Raw genomic sequence first — 26591 nt, 5'->3', positions numbered from 1 at the left:
AGTTGTTATTTCTTGCTGAGATTCAGGAAAAGCTGAGCCAGTGCAGCTGCAGCCTCCTGTTGTTGCTGCCTCTTTTTTCATGCTCTGTCCCGAGTGATAAATGTCAGCTATCGCTCAGGACAGGGCAGGAATGCAGACTGAGACTGGGGTGATTATGATCTGCAAATGATCTGTGCACTGGCCCTGGCTCTCAACCCTTCCTTGGATCATTTGAGACCCAATTTAAAAGAACACAGCTTAATATTTGGGTTTCAGTAGTTTTTTTCTTCCCTTGAAATTTCCGTTATTTTATGAATCTCGATAGATACTTGGACACTGTGTTTATTTTCCATATCAGTTGGAAGTTTTCCTTTTGACATGGATTGATTTGTTTTGCACAAGTTCCTTGGCAGAGCGGAGCCAACAGTACTAATTTTACTACTGAAAATTATTCGAATTCCTACTATTAAAAGGTCTTTATATCTGCAAGGAAACTGTGGGGCAGCAGCTCAGAACTTGTGGAAAGAGACAGCAAAATGCTGGAGTGAATCAAAGCAGGGAGATTTTGGGGGAAGGAAGAATTTTATTCCACGTTGGTAGAAGCTTTTGGCAGGGCAGTGCTGCTGTTGGAGGCAGTAAATAACAAAAGAGCAAATAAATAAATCAAATCAATAAATGATTAAATAACAGAGGGAATAATAAACACGCAGTGTGATTACATTGGTAATCAAGAGAGTGACAGGAGCTGATTCCCCCTAATTCCAGGCAAAACTGGTTGCACGTTCGTGCTCCCAGAGCCACCTGAGGTTGTGCCTCTCAGAGAGAATATTTCAGGCAGGACCTTAAAAGCTTTTCCATTTTGAAAGGGATTTCAAAGGATCACAGGCTGATTCTTCTCCCAGTTGCTGCAGCTTTGGCTCTGTTGGCTGCAACAAGACAGGAAAAGCAGGGTCAGACCCACTGAGTGCCCCTTGCCTGGCAGAGAAACACCCAAATACTGTGGAGGTGAAAGGAAATCGTCCATATTTTGTGTTAAATGCTCTTTTGGATGGCTTGTTTAGGTATCCCTCCTTCTGCAAAGGGGGACAGAGGTGGTGGTGATCCCCCTCTGCCCATGCAGGCCCAGCAGGAGCAGGAGCTTTGCTGCAGTGAAGCTCTGTCTGTTACCTGCGGCTCTGCTCTCCCCACGGCCTGGGCTGGGCTCTGGCTCTTGGGTGCTGGGTCTGCTCCTCTGAAGGAGATGCTGTGACCTTTCTCATCTCTGACTGGTGTTGCAAAGATGGAGTGATGTAGAACAGAGATTTTGTGACAGAGTAATAATAAGAAAGAATCTGACTGCCAGTTGCTCATTACTGGATCTCTTTTAAATGCCAGAACCTTCTATGTTTGCCTTCAAACAACGCTGAGCACCTAAATCACCACAGTAAACAGATACAGAAAGAGACAGAAAGGTTAAAAGTGTACTCATAATCTCTTGCTTTTCCTCCTAAACATGTTTGATAGCAATATTGTTTCTTAAAAACAATATGACCTCATTTGTAAAGCAATATTCATGCTAAACTAGTCAGCTGTTAAATATACCCAGCACTGTGCATTATGATGAAGCTAAACCAGAATTTCAATTATTTTCTGGACACATTTAAAATTATAATACTTTACTGGGTTAGTGTTATAGTTCATCCAAATTACTCACAAAGTATCATATCAATCTCTTGCAAGTGCTTATTGCTTACATCTCTGGGAAGTTGGTGGAAGGAAGATGCTGTCGGGGGTAATGACCTTCATGCTGCCTTAGTGCTCTGATGGTGATGTGGCTATAAGTGCAGGCAAGCCTAATGGTCAAAAGTCAATGTTTGCTGGCCATCATATTTGTCACCAAAGAAGCAGAGTATTCACTTGGACCACCACATGCAGCAGGAAGTTCCTGGAAGGAAAATAAAGAGGGAAATCAGCCACTTGGTGATCTGTGTGTTCTTCCTTTAACACCGTGATCCCGGCAAGGGAAAAATCACACTTCAAAGTTATTTGCAGTTTTTTATTGCCTGGAATGCAAGATCAAAACAAAGCAGGCAAATGAGGAAGACAGATTTCATTATACTCCCACTTTCTACTTACGTACCTTATCTAAGGAGATGTTGAGAGAGAAATGATGCTGCAGCATTCAACCGGCCCTGAGTAACCAGCAGGGATTTCTGAGTATCACTGGCAAGTCTGGCTTAAAGCAGATCTTACTGGAGCTGCACTGGGACTGAACGTCCAAAAGCAAAATCCAAAGGCCCACTGCTCTTTGGACAAATGTTATAGTAGTATGACTTTAAAACTTATTAAATATTATTACAACTAATATCAGTATTTTCTAAAATCAGGTCAGACAGAAGGTTCTGGGCAACGCTTTATTGCAGGGGGCTTGTCTTTATGCAGCATCCCCAGCTGGGCAGGAATTCTGAGCTTTAATAAAACATGGGGAAGTGCTGCTGGCTCCATCTCTAACCATCACTGGATCACCACGCTGAGTCCTCAGGAAACTCTGGATTTTCTGTAATACCTACTGCTCTTACCCCAAAAGGGACAAACCTTTAGGAGCTCTCTTGAGCTGGGTCTTAACTTCTCCATGAGCCTGAGTACTCTGCTGGATTTAGCCAAGCTGGTTTGAGTTGGACTGGCCAAGAAATAATCAGCCTTTTCACAACAGTAATCAGATGATTTGTGTCTCCATCATACCCTTGATCAGTTATTAACAGAAACAGCCATTTCCCAACCCAAGCACCCAAACCCAGCTGTGTGGAGGGCTGGTTCTGCAAGCTCTGTGCTCACTGAGTATGGCAATGAAAAGGAACGTGATTCTGTGAAAAGGAACATGATCCCGTGGATCTGTTTCTAGAATAAACCTTGTGCTTTCAGGCTGAATTCTCCTCTCTGCCCAAGAGGCTCTCCAGGGGAGGTGTTGGTCGTTGATCTCTCAGGGTTTACGTCCTGTGTCCTCCACGTGCTCCAAGCCAGGCCCAGCTCTTCTCAAGGAGAATGTGCTGCCCACGAGATAAGCCATGGATTCAATAGAAACAAGCCTAAGATTTATTTTTTTTTTTTTAGGATAACAAGCAAGTGTCCATAAACATAAACCTCATCTTCTTTCTATTTATAATTGTAGTTAATATAAATGTACTTCATTACTGGAGAGCAGTTTTCACAGCCATACAATAGCAAACAAATTCTTCAGAAGCATCTTTAATTATTCATTTGGCTGCACTATATTTTATGCTACTTTTCATAAATGTTAATCTTTATTATTGCCCTACCAGGAAAAAAAAGAAAGGAGGAAAGAAATACCTGTTATTAAATGACCTATCAGGCTGACATGGATAAATGTTGGTAGCTATTTAATTGTTTCCCATCTGCAGTTTTATACAGTTTCTATCAAACTGAAGGGTAATTTTTTTAGTAGCTGCTTATTTTAAATGTACAAAACCCTTGTGTGTAATTCCATTAGCTGCCCTACAGCATTGCAATCTACAGTTTCCCTGAGGCTGTTGTGAAATATTGATGAAATCCTTGCTTTTGTGGCTTCCTCTGATACACTAAACATTTGTCTGATGTTAGTTGAACTTGAATGGATCTGTTCAGAGTTATATCAGTAGTGACTTCAAAGGCTGTAAGGCTGTTACAGTTTTTTTTTACAAACTGAAGTTTCAAAGCCTTACCATGTGGTACTTTAAAAAAACAAAGTTCATATCAAATGAACCAAAGTGTTAGCGATACACTGGTAAGACTCATTACAATTTCAATTGCTATAGATATATATATTTTTTTGTGATTCTGATTGGTAGCTCATGCCATTGAAAGAAATTTAGATTGGTACTTAGGGCAACCCAGGATAATGAAAGAGGGAAAACATAATTTGAAACTTGGATTTTAAATGAAGTAATCTATAAATTTACAAAGCCACTCTGCTGCTTTCTACAACAATAAATAGGACAAGAGAAAAGAGAAGAAAGGCAAAGGGAGACAAAAGTTTCAAACTTCTCTTTTCATCAGCAAAGTGATTTACAGTGGTGCAATTAAAGTGACTAATGAGGAGAACACATTTGCTGCTACTGGATGCCTTGAAATTTTCAGGCCATGTTGCATCTTGGAGAGCAGCCTTTGTGCCTGCCCCAGGAGCTGAGTGGAGCTCGGTGATGGGCTGGGGACGAGTGGCTGTGTGACAAACCTCACCTGGGGACGTGTGGCTGTGTGACACCTGCCCCAAACCTCACCTGGGGACCTGTGGCTGTGTGACACCTGCCCCAAACCTCACCTGGGGACGTGTGGCTGTGTGACAAACCTCACCTGGGGGTCTGTGGCTGTGTGACACCTGCCCCAAACCTCACCTGGGGACGCGTGGCTGTGGGACACCTGCCCCAAACCTCACCTGGGGGTGTGTGGCTGTGTGACAAACCTCACCTGGGGACAGGTGGCTGTGTGACACCCACCCCAAACCTCCCCTGCTGAGGCCAGGAAGGCAGTGTGGTGTGAGGGAGGGCAGCTGGGGTGGCTGGGGCACGGGGGAGGTTGAGCTCTTTGCAGTCACAAAGGATCATTTTAGTTGGAAATACAACTTGGGGGTCACCAAACACCATCAGCTGGTTGTAAAAATGGCATTGTCAGTTCCAGGAGTTTGTAGAAAATAAATATTCTTAACAAGAGGCAAATGATGACAATCAGAGCCCTTGTGCGAGGAACTGGAGCTCCTGGCTCCAGCCATGGTGGAATCCTTTCCTGCAGCAGCCAGGAGCTGGCATGGAATGGATTTAAACTGACTGAAAGGATGCCTTGCTGCTTTTTATTCAATAACTGCCTATGCAAACAATGTTATCCTTAAGGAAAATTATTCAGGAAAAGCCTCCACAATAATTCCTTCCCTCCTCTCCCTCAGCTCAGCAGCTCACATCAGCTCACTTCTCTTTTTGCTTGTGTTGGGTTTTTTTTTCTGCTTTATTATTGTTTTTGAGTTAATGGGTCACTCACGAGCAGTTCCCTCCAGCCACTGATCATTTGGCTCATAACTGTGCAGGATGAAGTGCAAAGGACATAATCTGTTCTGGTTTTGCTACTAAGAGCCCACTGAAACTCGAGGGTATTTTGCCTTCTTAACCAGTAGGAAATTGGATATTTAATAGAAAACTTTATAATACAACTCTAATTAAAGAACAACAAAACGAAAGCCCCAAATTGCTTCATTTCAGCATTGTATATAAATAATAGTTATGGCTTCATGGAATTGCCTTTGTGTGCTAGAATTCAGTCGGTGTGGAAGCCACTCTTTCCCTTGCTCCTGCAGGAGCTGCTCCTGTCCTCCTGCACTGGAGGGTGGTGGGTGTTCCTTCTCCTACTCTGCACGAGGCAGGAATTCCTGCCTTGGGATCAGCTGCTGTAACTACTTGAAAAACAAATTTCTAGGGGAAAAAAAAACCCTCGAAGGCATATTGGGAAAAATCCCTCCTTTGAGGTGTCAAGTTGTTTTGGGCACAAAATTCATCACCATGGTGGTGATCCACGCTGAGCCACTGCAAACTGAGAGTGGGTGTGATGGTAAATAGTAACAGCAACAAAAGCTGCAAAAAATGCCCCGTTATCCAAATTAATGAACTGGCCTCGCAGCAAAGAGGCAGCTGAGCATCTGCAGCCTTTTCTGAGGATGTCCAAAACCTTCCTCAGGCTGCAGCTGGCTTTGGAACTAAAACTCAGAACCAGGACTTTCAGGCCAGGTGACAGAGATGTCCCTTTGTCCTTCCATCCGTCATTCAGAGCCAGGTGTTCTCTGGGCCACGTTCAGGAATCTTTCCCTGTGTTTTCTTTCCACCTTGGAGAACTTAACAGGAAGTTATTTCTGTGGTACAGAAATTTTCAACATAGCCTTAAAAACTCTGAAATCCTACAAATCACTCCTTTATGACAAATTTCATATTTAGAGATTTCTTTCCATGGAATTCCATTGCTTTTCTAGAGTGTTCTATTGGTTTTAATCCCGTTAAATTCCAAAATGTCTTTGATAAAGAGTTATGCAATGGAGTGGGGAACTATTTTCCCCCCAGCTGCCAATTTCTCTCTTCAGCTGATTTTCAGATGGCACGAAACTGCAGCTCTGAACTCCTACAAAGAGCCAGGTTAAGATTTGTCTGTGGGTGCTTAATGCAGTTCGACATCTTGGAGAAGGAGGAATGAGAACTGGTCATTATCCATTATCTGCTTGGAACCTTGCAGAGAAAGAAACAGCTTCTGCCAAACACAAAAAGATGTTTGAGCTGAAGCCAGACAAGGAGGAAACAAGATCACCTTCTAGCGCTGTGAGATTGCTTTCCTGATGATGTTGTTTCAAGGAAAACTGGAATATGTATGGCTGAAGAAGTGCAGGTGGTGCCATGGGTTTTACATGGATTAGCAGAGTTGTTCTGGACAGTGATTCACTGTCCCTTCTCTTGGCAGAAAATAAATTTTCCAGTCTCGGAAAGAAACATGTATATATATATATACATATATATATGTATTTTAATAAATGTTTCTCTACGTGGAAAAAGAGCAAATTTGAGTAAAAATAGTATCCACTGGTGGAAAAGTTAACAGTGAGAATGAACACTTCTGACAAAAAGCTGTATTGACACTGCACAGTTCAGGAGTGATGGATAAGGTGGTGCCACTCCCAGGGCAGTCCTGGATGTCAGTGCTGGATTCACACCCTGGGGCCTGGCTTGGTGATGTCTGCAGGGAAAGCTCCCAGCTCCAAGGGCATGGGCGTGGGTTTAGACCCAGTTTTTGCAGGTGTATTAACTGGACCTGGTTTATTTTAGCTCCTCTGTGGAAATAGTCCAGAAACAGCTAAGAAAATCCTTTTTGAAGAATAAAGAACCAGCTGTTTATTGCAGCTCTCATCCTAGAGAAGCAGGTTTCTGAGATTGCTGTGAATCTAATCACAAAGACACAGAGAGGAATTAAAAAACCAAATAATTTGGAATTATATTTGTGATTATTACCCATGTAATAATATTATCCCTATTGATGTCATGATTTTGGCATACCCTGTCTTGAGGTCAATCAGCACTAAACCAAAGACTGATTTCCATTTAGGAAGCCAAAACATTGCTTCCATTCAATGCTTTGAAGCTCCTGAGTTTTGTCAGTTCTTAATGATGGTGACATTTCAGTCTCCCAGTTCTTCAGGACTGCACTTTTCCAATCTTACATCTGCCTGGGCCTGTTTAACTTGGGTGGGAAAATTTCTCATCTAGGGAAGGGAGGAAGCATTCATCCAGTTACTGAGTTTGGATTTCTTTCGCATTATTTCTTCCCTGTAACACAGTTACACATGAGGATCTCAGAGGTTTGGAATGTCAGAATGAGCCTGGGGGAGAACTGGTGGGAAGAGAACAGGTCACTCAACAATTTATTACATGGACATCAGTGTGATGTGCAAAATTTATGCTACTTATTACAGACTCTGCATTTAAAGCATGTGGGTGTACACATATAAGGCACTCTTTACTTCTGAAATAAATAATGCAAAGTCCACTTAATGTTATTTCTGTTAAGCAGCTACATCCCTTCATGTCCAATGAAATCTTACTAAAAAGCCCTGTTGGAAGAACACGAGCATCTCTTGTACCCGAGGTTGTCTTGTAGAACTGGTCTCCACTGTCCTTAAAATGCCCACAGCAATTTAAATCATTTACATAAACAGAAATGCTTTTACAGGGAGGATACTGAAATGTGTTTTTAAAGCTGCCCAAACCCCTAAACCATTAAAACAGATGTGACCCATGCTTTTGTGAAATTTTGATGGTGCTTTCTGCACAGAATCACAGAATCCAGTGCCACCCCTGCCATGAGCAGGGACACTTTCCACTCTCCCAGGCTGCTCCAAGCCCCATCCAGCCTGCCCTTGGGCACTTCCAGGGATCCAGGGCCAGCCACAGCTGCTCTGGGCACCTGTTCCAGGGCCTGACCACCCTCACAGGGCAGAATTTCTTCCATATACCTAATCTAAACCTCCTCTCTGTCAGTTTGAAGCCATTCCTCCTTGTCTGTCACTACAGTTCCTGATGGAGAATCCCTCTCTGCCTTCCCTGCAGACCCTCTGGAGATACTGGAACTGGTTACTTCTCCCACTTTCATGAGATTGTGTCAGTATCTTACACAGACACCAAAAAAAAAGAGGATTTCTCAGCACAAGTTACTCTTCTGCAAAGGTTATAGTAAACATGTCAATGCCTAATTAAGCAGCAAATTTTATCCATATTGTGGGGGATGTGCAGCTGTCTGGTACTTCTGCTTTTCCTAGAGAAGGACAAAGGATCTTGTGAGGAATAAACTACTGTATGTGCCTTCCAAAGGAAACCTTAACTCCTGGGGGAAAATGGGTTAATGACACTCAAAGAATTGGCACTGGAATGGAGAATCCAGTCTGCAGTGACCCGGAGCTGTGGCACTGCTCTTTGTCTGTGGTCTTCCTCTGTCAAATCTCCTGAAACTTCCAAGGGTTCTTGCCCTGAAATTTATGGATTTTACTGAAGCACGATTTGTTTTTATGGTACACAGTACATTACTTTTGTAAACAAAAGGGTTTCATTTATGCCTATTAACACATTCAGATGTTGTATTTTGACATATAAATTATTTGTGTACATCCTAAAGTGCGTTTTTAGGTGATCAAGTGGCAAAAGGTTACTGTACCTAGATGATCCTCTGAACCAGGAAGATTATGGCATTTATTTTTCTTCTCTTCCCTGCAAATTCAACCCCTTCTCTCACTGAGGCTAAAAACAATTTCATAGAATTGAAGCTTTTAGTATAAACTTTAAATTCTTACATATGAATTTTCCAACTGTCCCATTACAGGACAGTTAGAATTATACTCCCATGACAGGAAAATTATTAACTCGGGATCTCTGGCAGTTATAAAGAATTATGATCATCTGCCAACAAAATGCAGCAACCTTCACAAAAAAGAGACATCATTTGGCTTTTTTTCACTTCCAGAACTAACAGAAAATATAGATTAAAACAAAATCCAGTAAAGAAAATACATAGAGAAAGCAGAAAAGTGGAACTGTAACATTCTCCTTTAACAGGTTGTTTCATATATTGACATTGCATTTCAGGTTATGTCCAAGAGGAAGATTTAAAGGAAGAGGAAGATATAAAGGAGGAGGAAGAAGATGACGATGACAACAACTCCACTGCTCAGCTGCAGAGCAGCAATGACACTGGCACGGATGAGGAGCACGAGGTGGGTCCTGAGCAGAAAGGGAACTTTAGTTTCCAGAACTCCCCTGTCAGTCATGTATCCAACCAGGACGCGGAGAACGAATCGCTGCTGAGCGACGGTAGTGACCATGTGGCAGATATCAAAAACATCTGCTCCAGGGAGCCCCAGGAGCCCAAAAGCAGCGCCCACCCCAAAGCCCAGAGCGAAGCACACGATTGCATGGATAAAATGACAGCGGTCTATGCCAACATCCTGTCGGACTCTTACTGGACAGGCTTGGGGCTGGGCTTCAAGTTGTCCAACTCTGAAAAGAGGAGTTGCGACAACAGGAACGGAGGGAACAAAGCTGATTTCGATTGGCACCAAGACGCACTGTCCAAAAGCTTGCAGCAGAATTTACCTTCCAGGCCTGTCTCCAAGCCCAACCTGTTCAGCTCGGTGCAGCTCTACAGGCAGAGCAGCAAAATGTGCGGGACTGTGTTCACGGGTGCCAGCCGGTTCCGCTGCCGGCAGTGCAGCGCTGCCTACGACACCTTGGTAGAGCTCACGGTCCACATGAACGAGACAGGCCACTACCAGGATGACAACCACAAAAAGGACAAGCACAGACCTACCAGCTACTCCAAGCCCCGGAAAAGGGCGTTCCAGGACATGGACAAGGAAGATGCACAAAAAGTTCTCAAGTGTATGTTCTGTGGTGACTCTTTTGATTCCCTTCAAGATCTGAGTGTTCATATGATAAAAACAAAACATTACCAAAAAGTGCCTTTGAAGGAGCCGGTACCAACCATTTCTTCAAAAATGGTCACTCCAGCCAAGAAACGCGTGTTTGATGTGAACAGGCCTTGCTCCCCCGACTCCACGACAGGGTCTTTCTCAGACTCCTTCTCTCCCCAGAAGAACGCGAACCTGCAGCTCTCCTCCAACAACCGCTACGGGTACCAGAACGGGGCCAGCTACACCTGGCAGTTTGAGGCCTGCAAATCCCAGATTTTGAAGTGTATGGAATGTGGAAGCTCCCATGATACCTTGCAGCAGCTCACAACCCACATGATGGTCACTGGCCATTTCTTGAAAGTCACGAGTTCAGCTTCAAAGAAAGGAAAGCAACTTGTTCTGGATCCTTTAGCTGTGGAAAAAATGCAATCGCTGTCTGAAGCACCAGCCAGTGACAGCCCCGTTTCAAAATCAACCAGTAAATCATCTGCAGAATGCATAGGTCCTGCCTCCGAACTCAAAAAAGAAAGTAAAAAAGATAAAGCTGATGATGCAAACAAAGATGAGAAAGCAATGAAAACTGAGGAGTACGAAGACACTCTTCAGAAACCCCTGGATCCCACAATGAAATACCAGTACCTCCGAGAAGAAGATTTAGAAGATGGCTCAAAGGGTGGTGGGGACATTTTAAAGTCCTTGGAGAACACTGTCACGACAGCCATCAATAAAGCTCAGAATGGAGCTCCCAGCTGGAGTGCCTATCCCAGCATCCACGCAGCTTACCAGCTCTCCGAGGGAGCCAAGCCGTCCTTGCCTGTGGGATCCCAGGTGCTCCAAATCAGGCCAACCATGACCAATAAATTGAGGCCCATAGCGCCCAAGTGGAAGGTGATGCCTCTGGTCCCTATCTCAGCAAACGTGAGCCAGTGCACTCAAGTGAAGAAGGAGGCTGAGGACAAGGAGGAGGTACAAAAGGACTATGCTAAGGAGGGTGTCCAGGCTGAGCCGGCCTCTGTCAGCCAGAGTGAGAGGGAACCTCTCCTCAAAGCTGAAGCCTCTGTGGAGCCAAAAAAGACAGAACCGTGTCCCTTGAAAGAAGAAGACAAAATTAAAGAGGACAGTGGAAAAGAAAAGCCAGTCCTCAAGGAGCCACCAGCAGCTTCTCTCAGTAATGGTTGTGCTGCTGCCAACCATTCCTCGGAGCTGCCCTGTGTGAACCCCCTGAGCGCACTGCAGTCCGTCCTGAACAATCACCTGGGCAAAGCCACTGAGCCCTTACAGCCTCAATCCAACTGCAGCCCCAGCTCTAGCACAATTTCCATGTTCCACAAACCCAATCTAAACATGATGGAGAAGCCAGTTTTATCTCCCGCTCCAACCCCACCAAAGCCTGCAAGCGCATCCAGGCACTATTTGTTTGAAAACAACGATCAGCCTATTGACCTGACCAAATCCAAAGGCAAGAAAGCTGAGTCAGCTCAAGCACAATCTTGTACTTCTCCGCCTCAAAAGCACGCTCTGTCTGACATCGCCGACATGGTCAAAGTTCTTCCCAAAGCTACCACACCAAAACCTGCTGCATCCTCCAGGATCCCGTCCATGAAGTTGGAAATAGATGTCCGACGCTTCGAGGACGTCTCCACAGAAGTCTCCACTCTGCATAAAAGGAAGGGCAGGCAGTCAAACTGGAACCCTCAGCATCTGCTCATTTTACAAGCTCAGTTTGCTTCCAGCCTCTTCCAGACATCTGAAGGTAAATATTTATTATCAGATCTAGGCCCGCAAGAGCGCATGCAGATTTCCAAATTCACTGGACTGTCGATGACCACCATCAGCCACTGGTTGGCAAATGTCAAGTATCAACTTAGGAAAACCGGAGGAACAAAGTTTTTGAAAAACATGGACAAAGGACATCCAGTCTTTTATTGCAGCGACTGTGCATCTCAGTTCCGAACCCCCTCTACTTACATTAGCCACTTAGAATCCCACCTAGGTTTCCAAATGAAAGACATGAACAGGCTGGCTGTGGAGCAGCAAACCAAGGTAGAGCAAGAAATCTCCAGAGTTTCAGTTCAAAGATCTCCTGAAACAATAGCTGGAGAAGAGGACACAGACTCTAAGTTCAAATGTAAGTTGTGCTGTCGGACATTTGCGAGCAAACATGCAGTAAAACTTCATCTAAGCAAAACACACAGCAAGTCACCAGAACACCATTCACAATTTGTAGCAGAAGTGGATGAAGAATAACTCTTAAGGTATGCATGCTCTATAGTGAGTTTTCATTTCAGCATTTCCAGGAGGCTCCGTGCTTTGGTAGAAGTAGGGAAACAGTATAAAATGCATCGTGTATGCTGCGCCGCTCCTCCCTGGCATGTACACATCCATTTTATAACGTTTTCAGGAAGAGAGCTTGGTCAATGCAAACCCACACTGCCCTAGAGAGAAATGTTGCTGCCTGTTATTTGCAAAATAGCTCTTTGCCCATTTCTCTTTTGTTCCTAAGAATAAATCATTTCACATCCACTGCACTTCAGTGTGGAATGCAAGAACTAAGTGCTACTCTTTGCAGTGAGAATGGAAAAAAGCAGATAAAGAGCACTGAAGCCCAAAAGGTTATTACCTCACTCAGTGCTAGCACACCAATAAATCTGATTTGGATGGGGAAAAAGAAGAAAATTCAAAAGTCTAATTAGCAAAAATCTCAATTATTCCAAGTTTCTCATAATCTCAAACACAGCCTCGAGAATCTACAAATAACTCTGAAAAGTTCCTATGTAGAAGTTCAGTTATTCTTCTGTTGATATTTGGATGTTCAGTTTTGTAAAATATTTTAATATTTTACACTTACTTAAACACTTGCTACTGTGAGTGGCCTTTTTTGTCACATCATTTTAACCTCTCTCTCCATCATTCCTTTTTTAATCTTTAAGATGTTTGATTATATTTTGCTTCGTGTTGGTGGAAGTCAATCCATAAACATCACTGACTTCAGTGCAAGTTCTCGTATAACCTGGGGGAGTTACTGCTTAATTGAGATTTTTTACAAGCTTAATATTTCCAAGACCTGTTAGTAGGTTACTGCTGCGTTAGTGTTGCTATTTTTTTGCTGCAAGATACACCAGTTGCCACAACCAATGTTTATAACATGTAATGTAATATTCAGATGCCACACCATTTTTGCATTTTTAATTTTACTTGATTCACAAACTTGAATATTCTTGATTGAAATAAATATGCAGAACATCAACTAAAAGTCCAAACAGAAGTTTTTTGTTCTAACCAGTTTTTTTTTCCAGGAGGGTTCTGTTTAGTTGTTCCCAGCAATTCCTCCAGCAGACTCAGGCTCTGCTCGTGTTCACAGAACAGCCATGTGCAGATCCAGGTTTTCTCCAAGGTGTTCATTACTTGAATAACATTCAGAAAATGAATTTGTCAGATGGTGAAAATTAAAGATGTGCTGTGAGTTGTCACTGAAGCCACCTGGCTTTGTGGCCATCCTCTGGCTGATTGAGGGGACGAGGCTCAGTCCCCATTTGGGGGAAGATTTCCCATTTGTTTGCTGCAAATATTCCTGTTGTAGGAAACACTTTCTGCTGCCAAAGCCAGCACGAGGGCTCTGTGTCACTTAAGCTCCATTAAAAATGCTCCTTCTGTATAATTTAAACCACTGATCGGGGGTTACTTTGGGCTGGTACTGTAAGCTCTTGCCATGGAGTAGAATGTCAGCGTTCAAGTGCAGTAAGATTTAAGTTTTGCATACATCTCGTACATGCCGTCTGCATTGGAGGAGATTTATGCTTCCTGCATATTTTAGCCAGCAAAATTCCACCTCACTCCTAAGGAGTTTGTTTTCTAAACAGGGCTAATACCCTAAAGTATCTATTTGGGCACTTGAACCCAATATTAGAATGTTGCTTGTTTGCCTGGCCCCTCCAAACCAACACCCCCAGAGACTGGGTGGGGATAAACAAACCATACTTTGTTTCCTTCCCCTCCACTTAGTGATTATTAAGACTCTGCCATTCTTAGTTTTCACACAAGAGCTATCAGAGCAAACCAATAATTTGGGGACTATCAAACAAAAGCTATCTGCCAGATATATTAATACAGCAGTTATTTTGGCACATTCATGGCTTAATGTGTGACAAATGTTTCAGATTTGGTCTTGAAAGCACCGTGTTATTACTCAGAGGCAAACCAAACACCCACCTTTGTAAACACGTTGCTGTTGCTGAGGATCGGAGGAACAAATACAAAAGGGGAGAAAAAAAATCTCCAAGGGGAAAAAAAAAAAAGTGGTTTCTGCATTGTAATAACCTGCACGGAGACATATTATTCAGGTGATGTGTAACTACATAAATAAGGGACTGTCCTTCCTGCCTCTGGATGCCGAGAAATTGCTGTCCTCGTAATACTCATCCATTTCTAATTTATATCAAGATGCAGGTTGTATCTTACCTTTGAAAAAATATATTTAAATTGCAATGACAGAGTGATAGCACTGTTATCTGGAGCTATAATTTCAGTTGGTATGCATGATAGCACAAATTGTCTGAAATGATGGGGTATTTGGGATGGCATTGTAAAGATTTTATTGCAGTTTCGGAGCCGAAAGCCTCCCTGAAGTTCTGACGAGGTTGGGAGTGGGGAGGCCTGAGTTTATTCATATGGATTCTTCAGAAATCTGCAAGGAGACTAAATCAAATAACAGGGATTTTCAGAGTTTACTTACTCTTACCGTGTTATTTTTAAGATCCAGTATACATTTGAATAATAACAGAGGGGAGCAGAGTATTTAGAAAGGAGAAATACAAAGCTGAGATCTTTAAAACACACACATGCATTTATGTTTCCTTCTTGCAGGCAATATTGCAGTGAAATAGGCATAAAAATAGAGACTATGGATTGAAATAAATGGAAATAAAACAGTGGAAAGAATACTTGAAGTATAGAGATACATAAAGTACTTTATATTTCAATGGCATTTACTAGTAGAGGTTATATTGTCAAATGTTAGCTATCATTAAAAATATAAATTAATAATCTGGGTTAGTACTGTAGAAAAATGTGTTATGGGTATGGATTTATTTTTAAGACCTCTGTGAGGCTGTTTATAAGAAATTTGCTATAAATTCTTCTTAAATGTAAAAAGATATATATATCTCTTTTATTGTCATCGTCGGTGTTTTCCTGAATTCTTCTAAGTGATATGGGTTTAGTAATATAAAGTAAGATTATGTGTAATATACAACAATCAGACATCTCTATTCTCTTTCATTTAACCCACTTCAAATTTGTTTTTATTGCTATTCTTCATAGAAAACCCATGAACATTAGGAAACATGGCTTTAATTAGAAGTAATTTGTATGTTGACTTGTACCTTGAAGAACATTTGCTCATTTCTTCAACTGAATTAGAATTTTTATGTTGTTCTGAGGAAAAAGGCAGGGCAGAATTGTATTTCTCCCTTTAGAGCCAGGTGGGATTGGCTTGGAACTGGTCACTAACTGAGGCTCTCTGTGGCCTTGGCTACAACTCCTGATAGAAATAAATCTCCATAAATTCAAATTACCCACCCTGACAGGGGAGATTTCTGTTTCAAAGGACCCCGATAAGCGAACAGGCAGCTACCTGAGATGAACTAATTTGAAAGTAAGGCTGCTGCAAAACAACAACAACAAAAAAAAAGTCATAATGATAAACAGTTTTTCTCTCTGTTTCCTCCTTTGTCTTTTTTTAACCATCAAGTTTAAAGCTTCTGCGGTGCTTTTTTTTCTACTTTATAGGAGACAACTGACATTCTGTGGTAAATGGAAGAAAGAGCAGAGCAGAACTGAAAATCCTCTAATGCACTGACACTAACTTGCCCTCTATTGTTGAAAATGAGCAGGCAATCATGATTGTTCATCAAATGGCTCCTAATGCAGTTAAAGCATTCAGCTATAATTTCTCCTTGCATTTATAATTACTGTCATAGACTGCACACCTCAGTGAGCAGATTAAAGCTATAAACTATTTAGCCGTAGCTTTAAGATGAGGAACTTGATTTGTCTGGCAGCAGTTATTTGTTAGAGAGCTTGACACTTCACATAAAAATGACTCAACTTGATGAAGAACAATGCAGTTTAAGCAATGCAGTGATTTTAAATCAGTCATTATACCACGCCCTGTAAGAATTGCAAAGCAATTTGTTAAATGATATATAGGACATGTAGATAACTGTATGTGTTAAGTATACCAACATAGGAGGTTTTTTTCTTCTCTGGATTTTATTTTCTCATCCCTCTGAAGCAGCAGGAGCTGCTCTGATCATGTTCCACTCTTAGCCAACATGGCTGTTCCATGGACAAGGAAATTGTGTGAATCAGTGGTACAAAATTCTATTTTAGGGAATTTAGCTTGCTCTTCAACTTTCATTTCTTCCGAGCAACAAATATTAGAAGCTGAGATTTCCTTCCAGGAGAATCAGACATGCTGGGATCTGCCTGCCTGCAGTAATTTTGTAAGCAGAATTTACCAGCAACACCAAGGGTTCTGCTCCCCATGCCATCAGCCAGAAAAAGAGGGTTCATCCCATGGAAGCCTTGATTATTCCATTCAAATGGGATTCTCCTGACAATGTCTTTTTGGAAAATGATGGCTTCTCAATGGGAAGAAAAAGTCTGTGAGGGAGTTCCATTTTAAAATAGATTTTTGTTAGGATAAACAGGGTAAAATTGAATGAGAGGAGACCGAGCTAGGAAAAGAAACAGGTTGGCCTTTTTGCTGAAGCGAAATCCTGCTGAAGCAAGGAACTACCACCAAACCATCAGCCCTCCTCAAAATAATCCTGTCCTGGTGAAGCCTCGGTCCTCTTAATCCTTTGGAATTCATCACTGTTTACCTGAAGTGATAGATCCAGATTTTTTTTTTTTTAATCGGACATTTTTAGAGCTTCAGAAATTTTCTTGGATAGCATTTTTGCAATCTAGCCATCGTCCTTGTAAACCCAATAATGGTGTGTTCTTGGCTTCCCTGAGAGCAGGGCCAGGCCAGATGATCCATCAGGCGGTGGCAGCACCGATGGATGCCTGCAGATTTCCTGGCTTTTTAGGAAGGCTTTACAGCTTTTACAGGTTGCTGTTGTGATCAGTATTATTTAACATTGCATTTGAGCTTCCAACCCGCCGGGTCAACCCGCATTGTTGCTGGGCTCTGTGCAAACACATTGCATGTGGCAGTTCCAAGGCAGGAACTCCTCTGCTCACAAAGAAACAGCAACTTTGGAGCAGATTTTAACTGACCTTGAACAGTGCCAGCCTCCTCCAGCATTCACTATTCATAAGGACATCAAAATCTTGCCTTCTCCTCGCTGTGCCTGATATTATTAAATGCTACAGCCTTCATAATCTATAGCAGAACATTTCTACCAGGTGAGATTTCAAAGGAAGGGTACCTGAGTCTTATTTATATATTTTACACCTCAGCAATAGAATCACAGAGATCAATAACAAAAGGAAAAGACGTGAACAGGATCCAGCCCTCCAAAGCACCTTTCAATAAAAATAATGTAATTTAGCAGGATGATCACTCAGTGCAAATATGATGGAGCACAGATGGAAAATGAAGGGAAATTATAGATACAGCTTTATGGGAGGAGGAAAGGAGGAAGAGATTTTTCACTATTTATTGGGATAATGAACAGATAATTCATGATTATTAAGGTGTAGTCTTCAGGCCTCATTCTGCTGTCTCTTCCCACCTCAGTTTGGAGCTGGGTGTGTTTGTGCATCCAGGCAGGCTCTGTTGAGAGGAGGGATCAGGCCTTTCACTGCATGCCACAGAAATGCAAGCAGGATTTGCAGCAGGATTTGCAGCTCCACAACCCCCAGCACAGAGCTCTGGCTTCCACGGGACTGTGGTTCTTCTCCAGGAGCATCTCACCCTCCCCTGGGGGTCCAGCTGGGATAACACCAAACACAGCAGGCAGCAAAATCCCAGCCCTGAGGGAGCCTGGGGCTGATCCTCACCCTGTGCCTCCTGCCTGGATGTGCTCCCAGCAGAAGGAGGTGGCCGAGCCCTCCAAGGTGTGAGAGGTCTCCTGCCACAGGGATCGTGCTCTGGGCAGCAGCGTTGGCTCTGTGTGCTCCCGTTCCCTGGATGGACAGACGGACAGGCTGTGGGCAATGGCAGATCAGCTGAGAGGGGCACACACCAGCAATGGCTGCAGTGAGGGAAGGAGGGACACGCAGGGCCACGAGGGAACTTGTCCATTGTAGTAAATTTACACAATCCCGTTATTAAAAGCAAACAGTTCCTCCTCCCCTCCAAAATCCCTCCCTGCTGGCACTCAGCTCTTCTGCCGGGGGTCAGCCCAAGCAGGAGGGGGGGAGGGAGCCATGGGGAGTGGAGGAGGTTGTCATGTCTAATGAATACCCTGAATGTATCAAGATATATATTTTTTTCATTTCAGAAAAGGTTCCATTAAGAGGGAGACAGCCCTAACATGTGCTTTGGCCCCTCATCAGATTTATGAGTATTTGCTCTGCTCTTTAATAGGAAACTCTGCAGCAACTGCCACCTTGCCTGCTCTCCCTGAGATACACAGTGGCTTCTCGGGGAAATGCACTTCATTATTAATGTGAATTTGTACGTTTTTATGACACTGCTTGGGGGAAGGGGCAGGCAGAGATTTCCTGGTGATATATGCTCATTTCTAACCATTTATTGTCCCAGACAATCGAAGAACAATGATAAACATTGTTTCAGAAAGCGGAGGGTGCCGCAGTGACATTTTTGAAAGGAAAGGAGAGGTGGCTGGAGTGGCTTTGATGTGGTTGTTCCCCTGCACTCCGCCTCCTGCAGCAGCTGTGGCAGACCCGCTCAGAGTGGTCTGTGCAGGGCAGGTTCTGCCTCCCTTCACAGCCTTTCCTGGGGCCAGCCAGGACCACAGCAGAGGGGGCGTAGAAGAAGGAGAAGGGATTCCTCCTTTGGGAAGCCTGGACTGCAGAGGATGCCAGGGCTCAGAGCCAACGGATGCTCACTGCTCTGTGCAGACAGGGTGGGGCTGTCCTCTGGGAGAACCTTTCCAACGCCAATGGGAAACTGCTGGTTTCAGTCCTTGAATGAAAACTCTCCCACACTCCCCCTTTCTGACTCCCCCAGGTTTGTACCACAAGGTGACCCGGGGTGTCTGTCCCAGCCCGTTCAGCGGTGCCCTGGTGTGGCTGCCCATCAATAAACATCTCCATCCAGCTCCACCTCTGTCTTGCTTCCAGCCAAAGCTTGGGAGAACATCTCTGCATTCCCTGAGTACCTTTGGCACTCTTCATTCCACTCTGCTGTCAGTGCTCCAAGCACAGACGTGGCTCCCCCACACCAACTCTTTTGGGGGGCCAAGACAAGCTGCTGGCGCCTATCTCCACTGGAACTCACGGCTGCCCACTTTCCTTGCATTAAAGACACTGCCATTTCCTTTCTGCCACCTCTTCATCTTCATCCCAAGGCCCACCACAGAAGATTCCCTCCCTCTGGGATATGACCATGGCCTGCTTCTGCCTGTGTTTGTGTGGGGTGAACAGGCTGCTCTTCCACCAGACAACTCAAAGGGCAAACTCAGAACTTCCTTTGTGCTCACTCAGCTCAGGATCAGCCTCCAGTGGAGCTCACCCTACACTGGTCAGGCACAGACAGGCTGTGGGTGGGCTCCCAGGCCAGCAGCTCACTCCCTCCCTAATTCCATGGAGCCCTAATCTGTTGGCCTTGCTGTTCTTATGGTGCAAGACCCAGGTTTGTCATCCAAGGAAAAACCAACGAGGGAGGTAATTGTGTTTATTTGATCAGTGTTTTTTAAAACATTGTCTGTACTCCCAGGAATTATGTGGTGGCCTCCTGTAAATCACAAATGCTCAAAAAAATAACTCTGGATAGTTTTCCGACGAGATTAAGGTGAAAGTTCCTACGTTCATATTTCATGTCTGGAAAAAAATATCAACAAGAGTGATAAGTATAGCCAGCACGAGTGTAAAAGCACACCCTGTCATTTGTTTTCCATGTGCCATATGTTTTCTGAATCCTGCACCTCCCACATACAAATCTCATGCAATAATGTGGGGTGCACACATTACTCAGGATTATTTAGTTAAGCCCTGCCTGTGTGGAGGGAATTCACTCAGAGAAAGTCAAGCCACTGTGCTTTGTTTTGCTTTTTTTTGCTTATTCTGGATTCATAGAGTAGAAAATTAAAGATCCCACTGTGCCAGGCATCATGTCATTTGGTTTTAATTTAATTCATCTCTTCGATTCTCCCTGTTTCTCCTTTTCTTTGAGTATCATCAGTAGGTGGTCCAAGCATCAACCAGAAGATTTACTGGCAAGACTAAATGTATGAATGCTACGAACACATTGTTTTTCTGATATGATTTAATGACATTTTTGGCATTCCCATGGCTGTTGAAATCTTCCATAATAACTCCCTTTGGCAGTCAGAGCTCCTGTTGATCAGGTGAAAGCTGATGCAAATGTCAAATGTCAATAAATTTGTAACCCATAAATACAATATTTGATGCTGGAGCGAGACCATTAAGCAAAGTGCAGCAGGAGACACCGAGGAGATGAGCCGCACCTCGCTGGGCAGAAAGCAGGCAGGAAAGGAATGCCACCTCCCAAACCTCTCCAGAGCCAAGCTCTTTTCCCTCTCCACGCTCCCTGAGTCTCTGAGTTGCTGAGCTTTGCCCAAAGAGGGGTTTATGGCTCGAGTTTGGCAGAGCCAGTCGGGAGATGCAGGTTCTGTCCCCTGTTCTGCTTTTGCCTCGTCGTGTGAGGTTGGGATTTAACATCTCTGTTTCTAAAGGAGCTCTTCATAGCTCCGAGGTTTCCGAGGCCTCGGAGTTTGATCCTGGAAATGATTAGTTATTCAAGATATTCCAGTAAATTAGCAAGACCACTTACATAACTTAGGTGTTGCAAGAATGAGTCATGACTCATTTATAGCTCTAAGATGCTTGGAAAGGACGAGCCACATATGAAGCCTGATTTTATACACAATAAAGACACGAGAGCAATCACATCATTTCTCAGGAGATTTCCTTAAGGACCCTCCACTTTGACCTTTGGCTCTGAACAGCTCCAGTTTGTTTGACATTGAAAAAAAGCAAATGTGTGAACACAGTGCCACGAGCATTTGCACTTTGAACATGCTGGGGCGGAACACAACTGAGCTGGAAAAGGCTGCAACAGCTAATGTGCTGGGAAAATAGAACAGAGGCATTTACTTAATAACTCAACTAATTCCTTTAGCTCACCTTGTAGAGATTTAACCTTTGAATGAGAGAGTCCCTAGTTCAAAATCCCGTGGCTCCTCTGTCCTCGTGTTAATTTTTAAATTATATATCATTGTTGAGAGGCCCTTGTGTTGAGCATTACAGGCTATTTTTCATGTCTAAAATGGGGAATTATAACTGAACATTAGCTACTGGCTATAAATCACACGGAACAAAGTGGCATCTGCATCTACTCAGTTACAAGAGTGGGAGAATTGTAACTTACTTAAATGGAGACAAGAGCGAGGACACAAATGTGGTAGCAGAGATAATTGTGACCTGGGAAAAGGAATGGTCCCTCCAGCTGTGTCACCCTCTCACTCTGTCCCCTGCAGCTCCCCACAGCCAGTGTGGGAGTGCACAGGCACAGCAGCAGCTGGGGCAGTGCTGAGGGAAGATGCAGAGCTGGGAGCGCTTGCAGTGCCCTCCCTGCAGTGCCAGCAGCACATCAGGGTCGTGCTGGGCCAGGGCTGGGCTGGGCAGCCTCCCCACAACTGCAGACAGCTCCCTTGTCCCTTGTGCCCTTGGCTGTGCCACCACCCTGCGGGAGCAGTGCCCACAGCTCCTGTCCCTGGGATGAGGTTTCATTCCCAGTGCTTTATTCCCAGTGGTGGCTGCAGCCCAGGGGAGGAGGAGGCAGCACAAGGCTGTTAACAGGACAGCTATCGAGGCTGGCTCGGGGCTGACCAGCTCCTCCTCTGCTGCTCAGCTCCCAGGGCTCACCCTGCTGCTCCTGTGCCTCTCTGAGCCGCCCACTGATAATCTGGTGCTATCTCAAAAGACAACAAAATAAACTGAGCACAGCCTCGTTCTTGCACTTGTCTCTGCTGGCCCTTTTTTCTTTCCTTTATTTTTTCCTAGTTCTTTCACTCTTTAGAAAGCTTCCAAGATCTCTTGTGTCCTCACTAGGATGAGCGAGATGCACCTGGTGCCCTGTGTTGGTGGAAATGATTTGGTGCCTTTCTGAGAGATCCTCTTGCACTCAGCAGAGCCCCTTCCCAGCGCTGTGTCTGCTGTGGGAGTCACACCCTAATGCTCCAGCAGATTCAAAACCAGCCGGCTACACCCGTGCCAGGGGAGTGCAGGGTATTGCTCAGACATTCCTGGTTTTGGGGGTCTGTACAGCACCAGCCACTGCAGCTGTCTAACAGCTTCTTGAGCCCAATGCCCAGGAATTAGGATTAGTTCTCCCTGCAATGCAGGTCTCTGTGCAGACAGAGCCCAGACCTCCACAAGAGGTTTTACTGAAATGAAAGCCTCAGGTTTCTTTCACAGCAGACAATAAAAGAAGCAGTTTTTCCAGCCAGACCAGGGCAGCATCCTGTCATTTGCTCAGGAGCTGCCAGCAGGACAGGGATACCAGGAATCCTCCTGCTGCTGCCTGGTCAAGACTGAAGAAGGTCCTTTCCTGCTCCCTTGCTCGGTGTCCCACCCTGGCAAGTGCTTCCAGGATTAAATTCAATAATCAACACTTCATGCTGATTATTCAATCACAGCTTCCTAATGACCCTGGCCTTGTCCAGTGCTCCACGGGGGTCCAAGCACCACAGGACTCTGATCCAGGAGTAATCTCTGAGTAACAGCAATTGTAAGAGTTGCTTTGCTGATTAGGGACAAAGTTAAGAGCATTCTTAAAAGCTCTGCAGAGCAGGGGCCTATGTGCTGGCTGTTTATTAGGCTGTTCAGCAGTAATTCAGGCAGCTGAGAATTGTTGAGGACCTGGTCCATCTAATTGTGTGTCTAAATCATGGTTTGCCCGTGCTTCAGAGGTGCTGATGTTACATCTGCACAGAGCGGCTCGGGTTACACGGTCAGAATCCTGCGGATGGTCAGTTTGTAGCACAAAATTGAAAATTGCAATGTGCACCATAAAGCTACTGCCTGGAATTTATTATATATTGCAGCACAACAAGCAAATTCATACTAGATGCAGTATATGCTCAGACATTAATGTGAGCAGAGGATGAAATATTCTCCTCCCCGCTCATTGCTACGTGTTCTCTCCAGAGCAGAACTGAATTGCCCAGGATCTCCAAAGGAGAGGCAGCCACCAGGAGTGTCCATGACACGGGAAGGACATCCCACCCCTCACGGCCTGAGGCCCCAGGGCTCTGAACTTCGGTTCTGCTCGTGCAAGAGCTCTCAGCCAAACCTCTTTATTATTCATCATAAAGAATCCCAGCTGGGGAAAGGCAGCTCTGGGAGGAGATGGGGACGGGCTCTGCCTCACCCGGTGTAAATCAGGAGCAACTCCAGCGCTGAGTTCTGCTGCTGTCACTCGGCCATCAGCTCAGAATCCGCCCTTTACCTGCAGAGGATGAGTGAAATATCTCCCAGCTCTGTGGCCAGGGGCCTGCTGAGCTGCTCACAGAGCTGCTGTCAGCATGCCCAGGGCAGGAGCATATTTTTTCCTTGCTGTTGTACATAAGGGCTCTGCTGCAGCCGACAACATGAAATGTGTTAGTTCGGTTTGTTCAAAATGGAGTGTGTTTGTTAAGTGTTGCCTCTTTGATGTTGTGCTGCCATCTCCATCTTTGTCAGCATTGCCCATCTTTTTCAATCTAATGAACTCAAACCATCAGTGCAACTTAAGTTCGGCTGTCTGTTCTTGCATAGTTAATATTAAAAATGTACTAACAGTGTGGCTGCGAAATCAAATTATGCACATAAATATGCTGGCATAGCAGAGGAGGCGGCAGAAGCTGAAGTTAGCAACATTGATGCCAGTTCACATTTGCAAATCAACCGTCAATCTGTCATTAAACATGTTATCAAATGATGATAAGTGTATGCTTCTTGCTTGCATTGGCGCGCTTATTCCCGATGTTGATGTGCATTAATGGGATAATGTGCATTAACATAGTCTTGCTTGGATGAACACAAAACATTTTTTATCCGTCTCAGTTTGTTTCCCCCTGTGGCCCCCAAGTAAGTGTTTTGTGTTATCAAATTGCCAAAAAATGGGAAAACACATTACTTTTAATTAGCAAAAAATTTTGAGTCTTTTTTTTCTTAAATTTATTTTTATAATTTTTTTTACCCAGACTATCTCCTGGGTGTTGTCACTTGAGGTGGGGGGGAACAAAAAAAACCCAAAACATTCCACTGGCTCCTTTAAGTAAAACGATTAGTGTCAGAAACTCAGAGATGACAATTATGTGCTGTCTTAATGCACTGGCCTTTCCTCCCGGCCCTGCTTGTGACACGAGTGATGGGTTGTGCTCAGCGATAGGAAAAGCAGGAGCGGGAAGCAGCTCGGGCATTCCCAGCCCATTGTGTGCCACTCTCAGGCATGGCAGGCTCTCCCTGGCTTGGCTGCGCTGAGCAGTTCTGCAGACAAGGCAGCGAAGGCTGTGCCCAGGATCAAACTCCACCAAAATTGTGGATGCTCCATCAGGGAAAGGACTGTCCAGAGGAACCTTCCATGTGTCATTCCAGCTCCCTTCTCCTTCCAGCACAGCACTCAGGGCTCCATCAGGGTGCACACTACTGGGAAGCTGCCAGGAAGTTAAACAAAACCTGTCTGGAAAGAATAAAGGCATTAAAAGAAGTTGTTATCATCTCCTGCTGGACCGTTCCTGCTTCCCCCGGGACAGGGAGCGGCTCCTCGGCTGCCCAGGGAAGGCTCCACTGTTCAGTGGCTTGGACAAAATGAAAAAAAAAAGGATTTCTGTTCATTGCTTTTATTTAGAATTGAGCAGTTTCCCCAGGCTTCTGGGGAAAGTCGAGATGGAACTCCAGCAGAGCAGGGAAAGCAGCTTTCACACCTGCAGGATTTGAAAGTTTGCAAACGCCCTGTAAAAAGTCAGTGGAACAAAGTTCTCCCCACTCCCTGGAGAGCAGCCTGTCTGTTAAACCTTCATATTTATGTAACGGGGGCAAAATTGTGATCATCTCCCCAAGTTTTTACCTTAGAACAGGAATGAAAAACAATATGAACAATATCTGCTCCTGTTCAAAATGCTGGGAATTCTTCCAGGAGTTTTACTAGGACTTGACCAGTGGTGTTATCAACTCAGGCTCCACAGTTGCCTTAAAGGAAAATCAATCATTTCAAGAGTTTTATTTTTAGTTTATAAGCTGGAAAATGAAACTTCTGAAACTTTTATGAAAGATATCAGATTATCTATGTCTTTCTAAAATAGCAACTCTCTCTCAAATAATAGAAATGTAATAGGGAATTGCTCTGAGTCTCTGCTTAAGACTACATCTAACCTCCAAACATGGTTTGAGAGTTATCTGGAATTAAAAAAAAATAACAACTGGTAGAATAGCAAGATTCTACAGACTGTGAACTTTTTGGTAAATGGGTCAAACTTTTGATCACTCGTTCTTTTTTCTCTGTCTAATAATGCCATTAACTTTAGGCATCCTATTCAGGTCTCTGATTTCTATTATCTGGATGATTTAAAGGAAAAATAAAAGGGAATAATTATTGATTTTTTTCCTATATAAATTGTCTTGATTTATAAAAGTCAACCGTAGCATTTCCTATTATTTCTAAATTGGGGATACAGGAGCATAAGTTTCATAATCACAAAACTCTAATAGCAGTAATTGTACCCCTGTTAACCCCAGCTCCAGCGAGCCCTCACGATTCCTGCTTTGAAACCAAAGAGCCTGTCTTCTCATACAAAGAGCTTGAATTTTAAGTGTATTTTCTGTAACACATCCATTACTGGCAGAATTTATCCAGCAACATTTCTCTTTTTTTACAGTTGTGTAGCTCTCTGTTGCTTCTACTCCATGAGCTACCTTGAAATTAACTTGTCAAACGTTCGTCCCACTACTTAGGGAGGATTCCTCATCAGCTGAGTGGACTGGTTTGTCAGGGCTGCGAGGTGTTGGCAGTGAGGTGGCACTAAAAAGGCTCCTGAGAAGGCTGCGCTGGGGGATCCTGTCAGGGGCTGTGCTGGGAGGGACTGCTGGTGTTAGGAAAGCCAAAATGGGAATCGTGTCTCAGTGACTCGCTCTCCACACCGACCCCTTCAATCCATCTCCCCTTTAATCCATCCCCTTCAACGTGCTTCATCACCACGGCCCAGGGCTCTACCTGCCTCTCTGGGAGAGAGAATCCTGGAAAGAATTCTGAATCCTTCCCAGAATCCTGGAAAACTGGGAAACCGAGCTGGATCCCAGCCTTGCGGTGCTCCTGTGTGGGAGCAGGCTGGGTCTCATTGTGTCTGTGAACTTCAGCCAGCCTCTGCTTTGAACAGCTGTACTAATCAGGTGCATTAATTTCCCAGCTTTCATTGAGCAGTTTGGAGCAGGGAGATGTTGTTCCTGTGCATATTTCAAAGCAGATGTTGAATAAGGGATGAGCAGTCACAGAGTTGGGCTCTTCCCCCTCCCCGTT

At 44.2% G+C, this 26591-nt stretch overlaps 1 protein-coding gene across 4 annotated transcripts in view; it reads left to right on the top strand.

Moving 5' to 3' along the window:
* Positions 1 to 26591, top strand: part of TSHZ2 (teashirt zinc finger homeobox 2) — a 210316-nt gene that overhangs the window by 118523 nt on the left and 65202 nt on the right. Inside the window, exons 2-3 of one of the 4 annotated variants that reach the window (XM_038159450.1) lie at positions 9111 to 12189; positions 23243 to 24873. In XM_038159450.1, the coding sequence (XP_038015378.1) occupies positions 9111 to 12181 (3071 nt within the window). In that variant the 3' untranslated portion in view covers positions 12182 to 12189; positions 23243 to 24873. Of the gene's footprint in view, positions 1 to 9110; positions 13182 to 23242; positions 24874 to 26591 lie in introns of those variants that run through there. The other 3 variants (XM_038159451.1, XM_038159449.1, XM_038159448.1) reach the window with 3 other exon arrangements.

Source organism: Motacilla alba, chromosome 20 (genome assembly GCF_015832195.1).
Source record: "Motacilla alba alba isolate MOTALB_02 chromosome 20, Motacilla_alba_V1.0_pri, whole genome shotgun sequence".
NCBI classification, from domain to species: Eukaryota; Metazoa; Chordata; class Aves; order Passeriformes; family Motacillidae; genus Motacilla; species Motacilla alba.
Note: the sequence above shows the minus strand (reverse complement) of the source record. Positions and strands in the feature narration are given on the sequence as shown.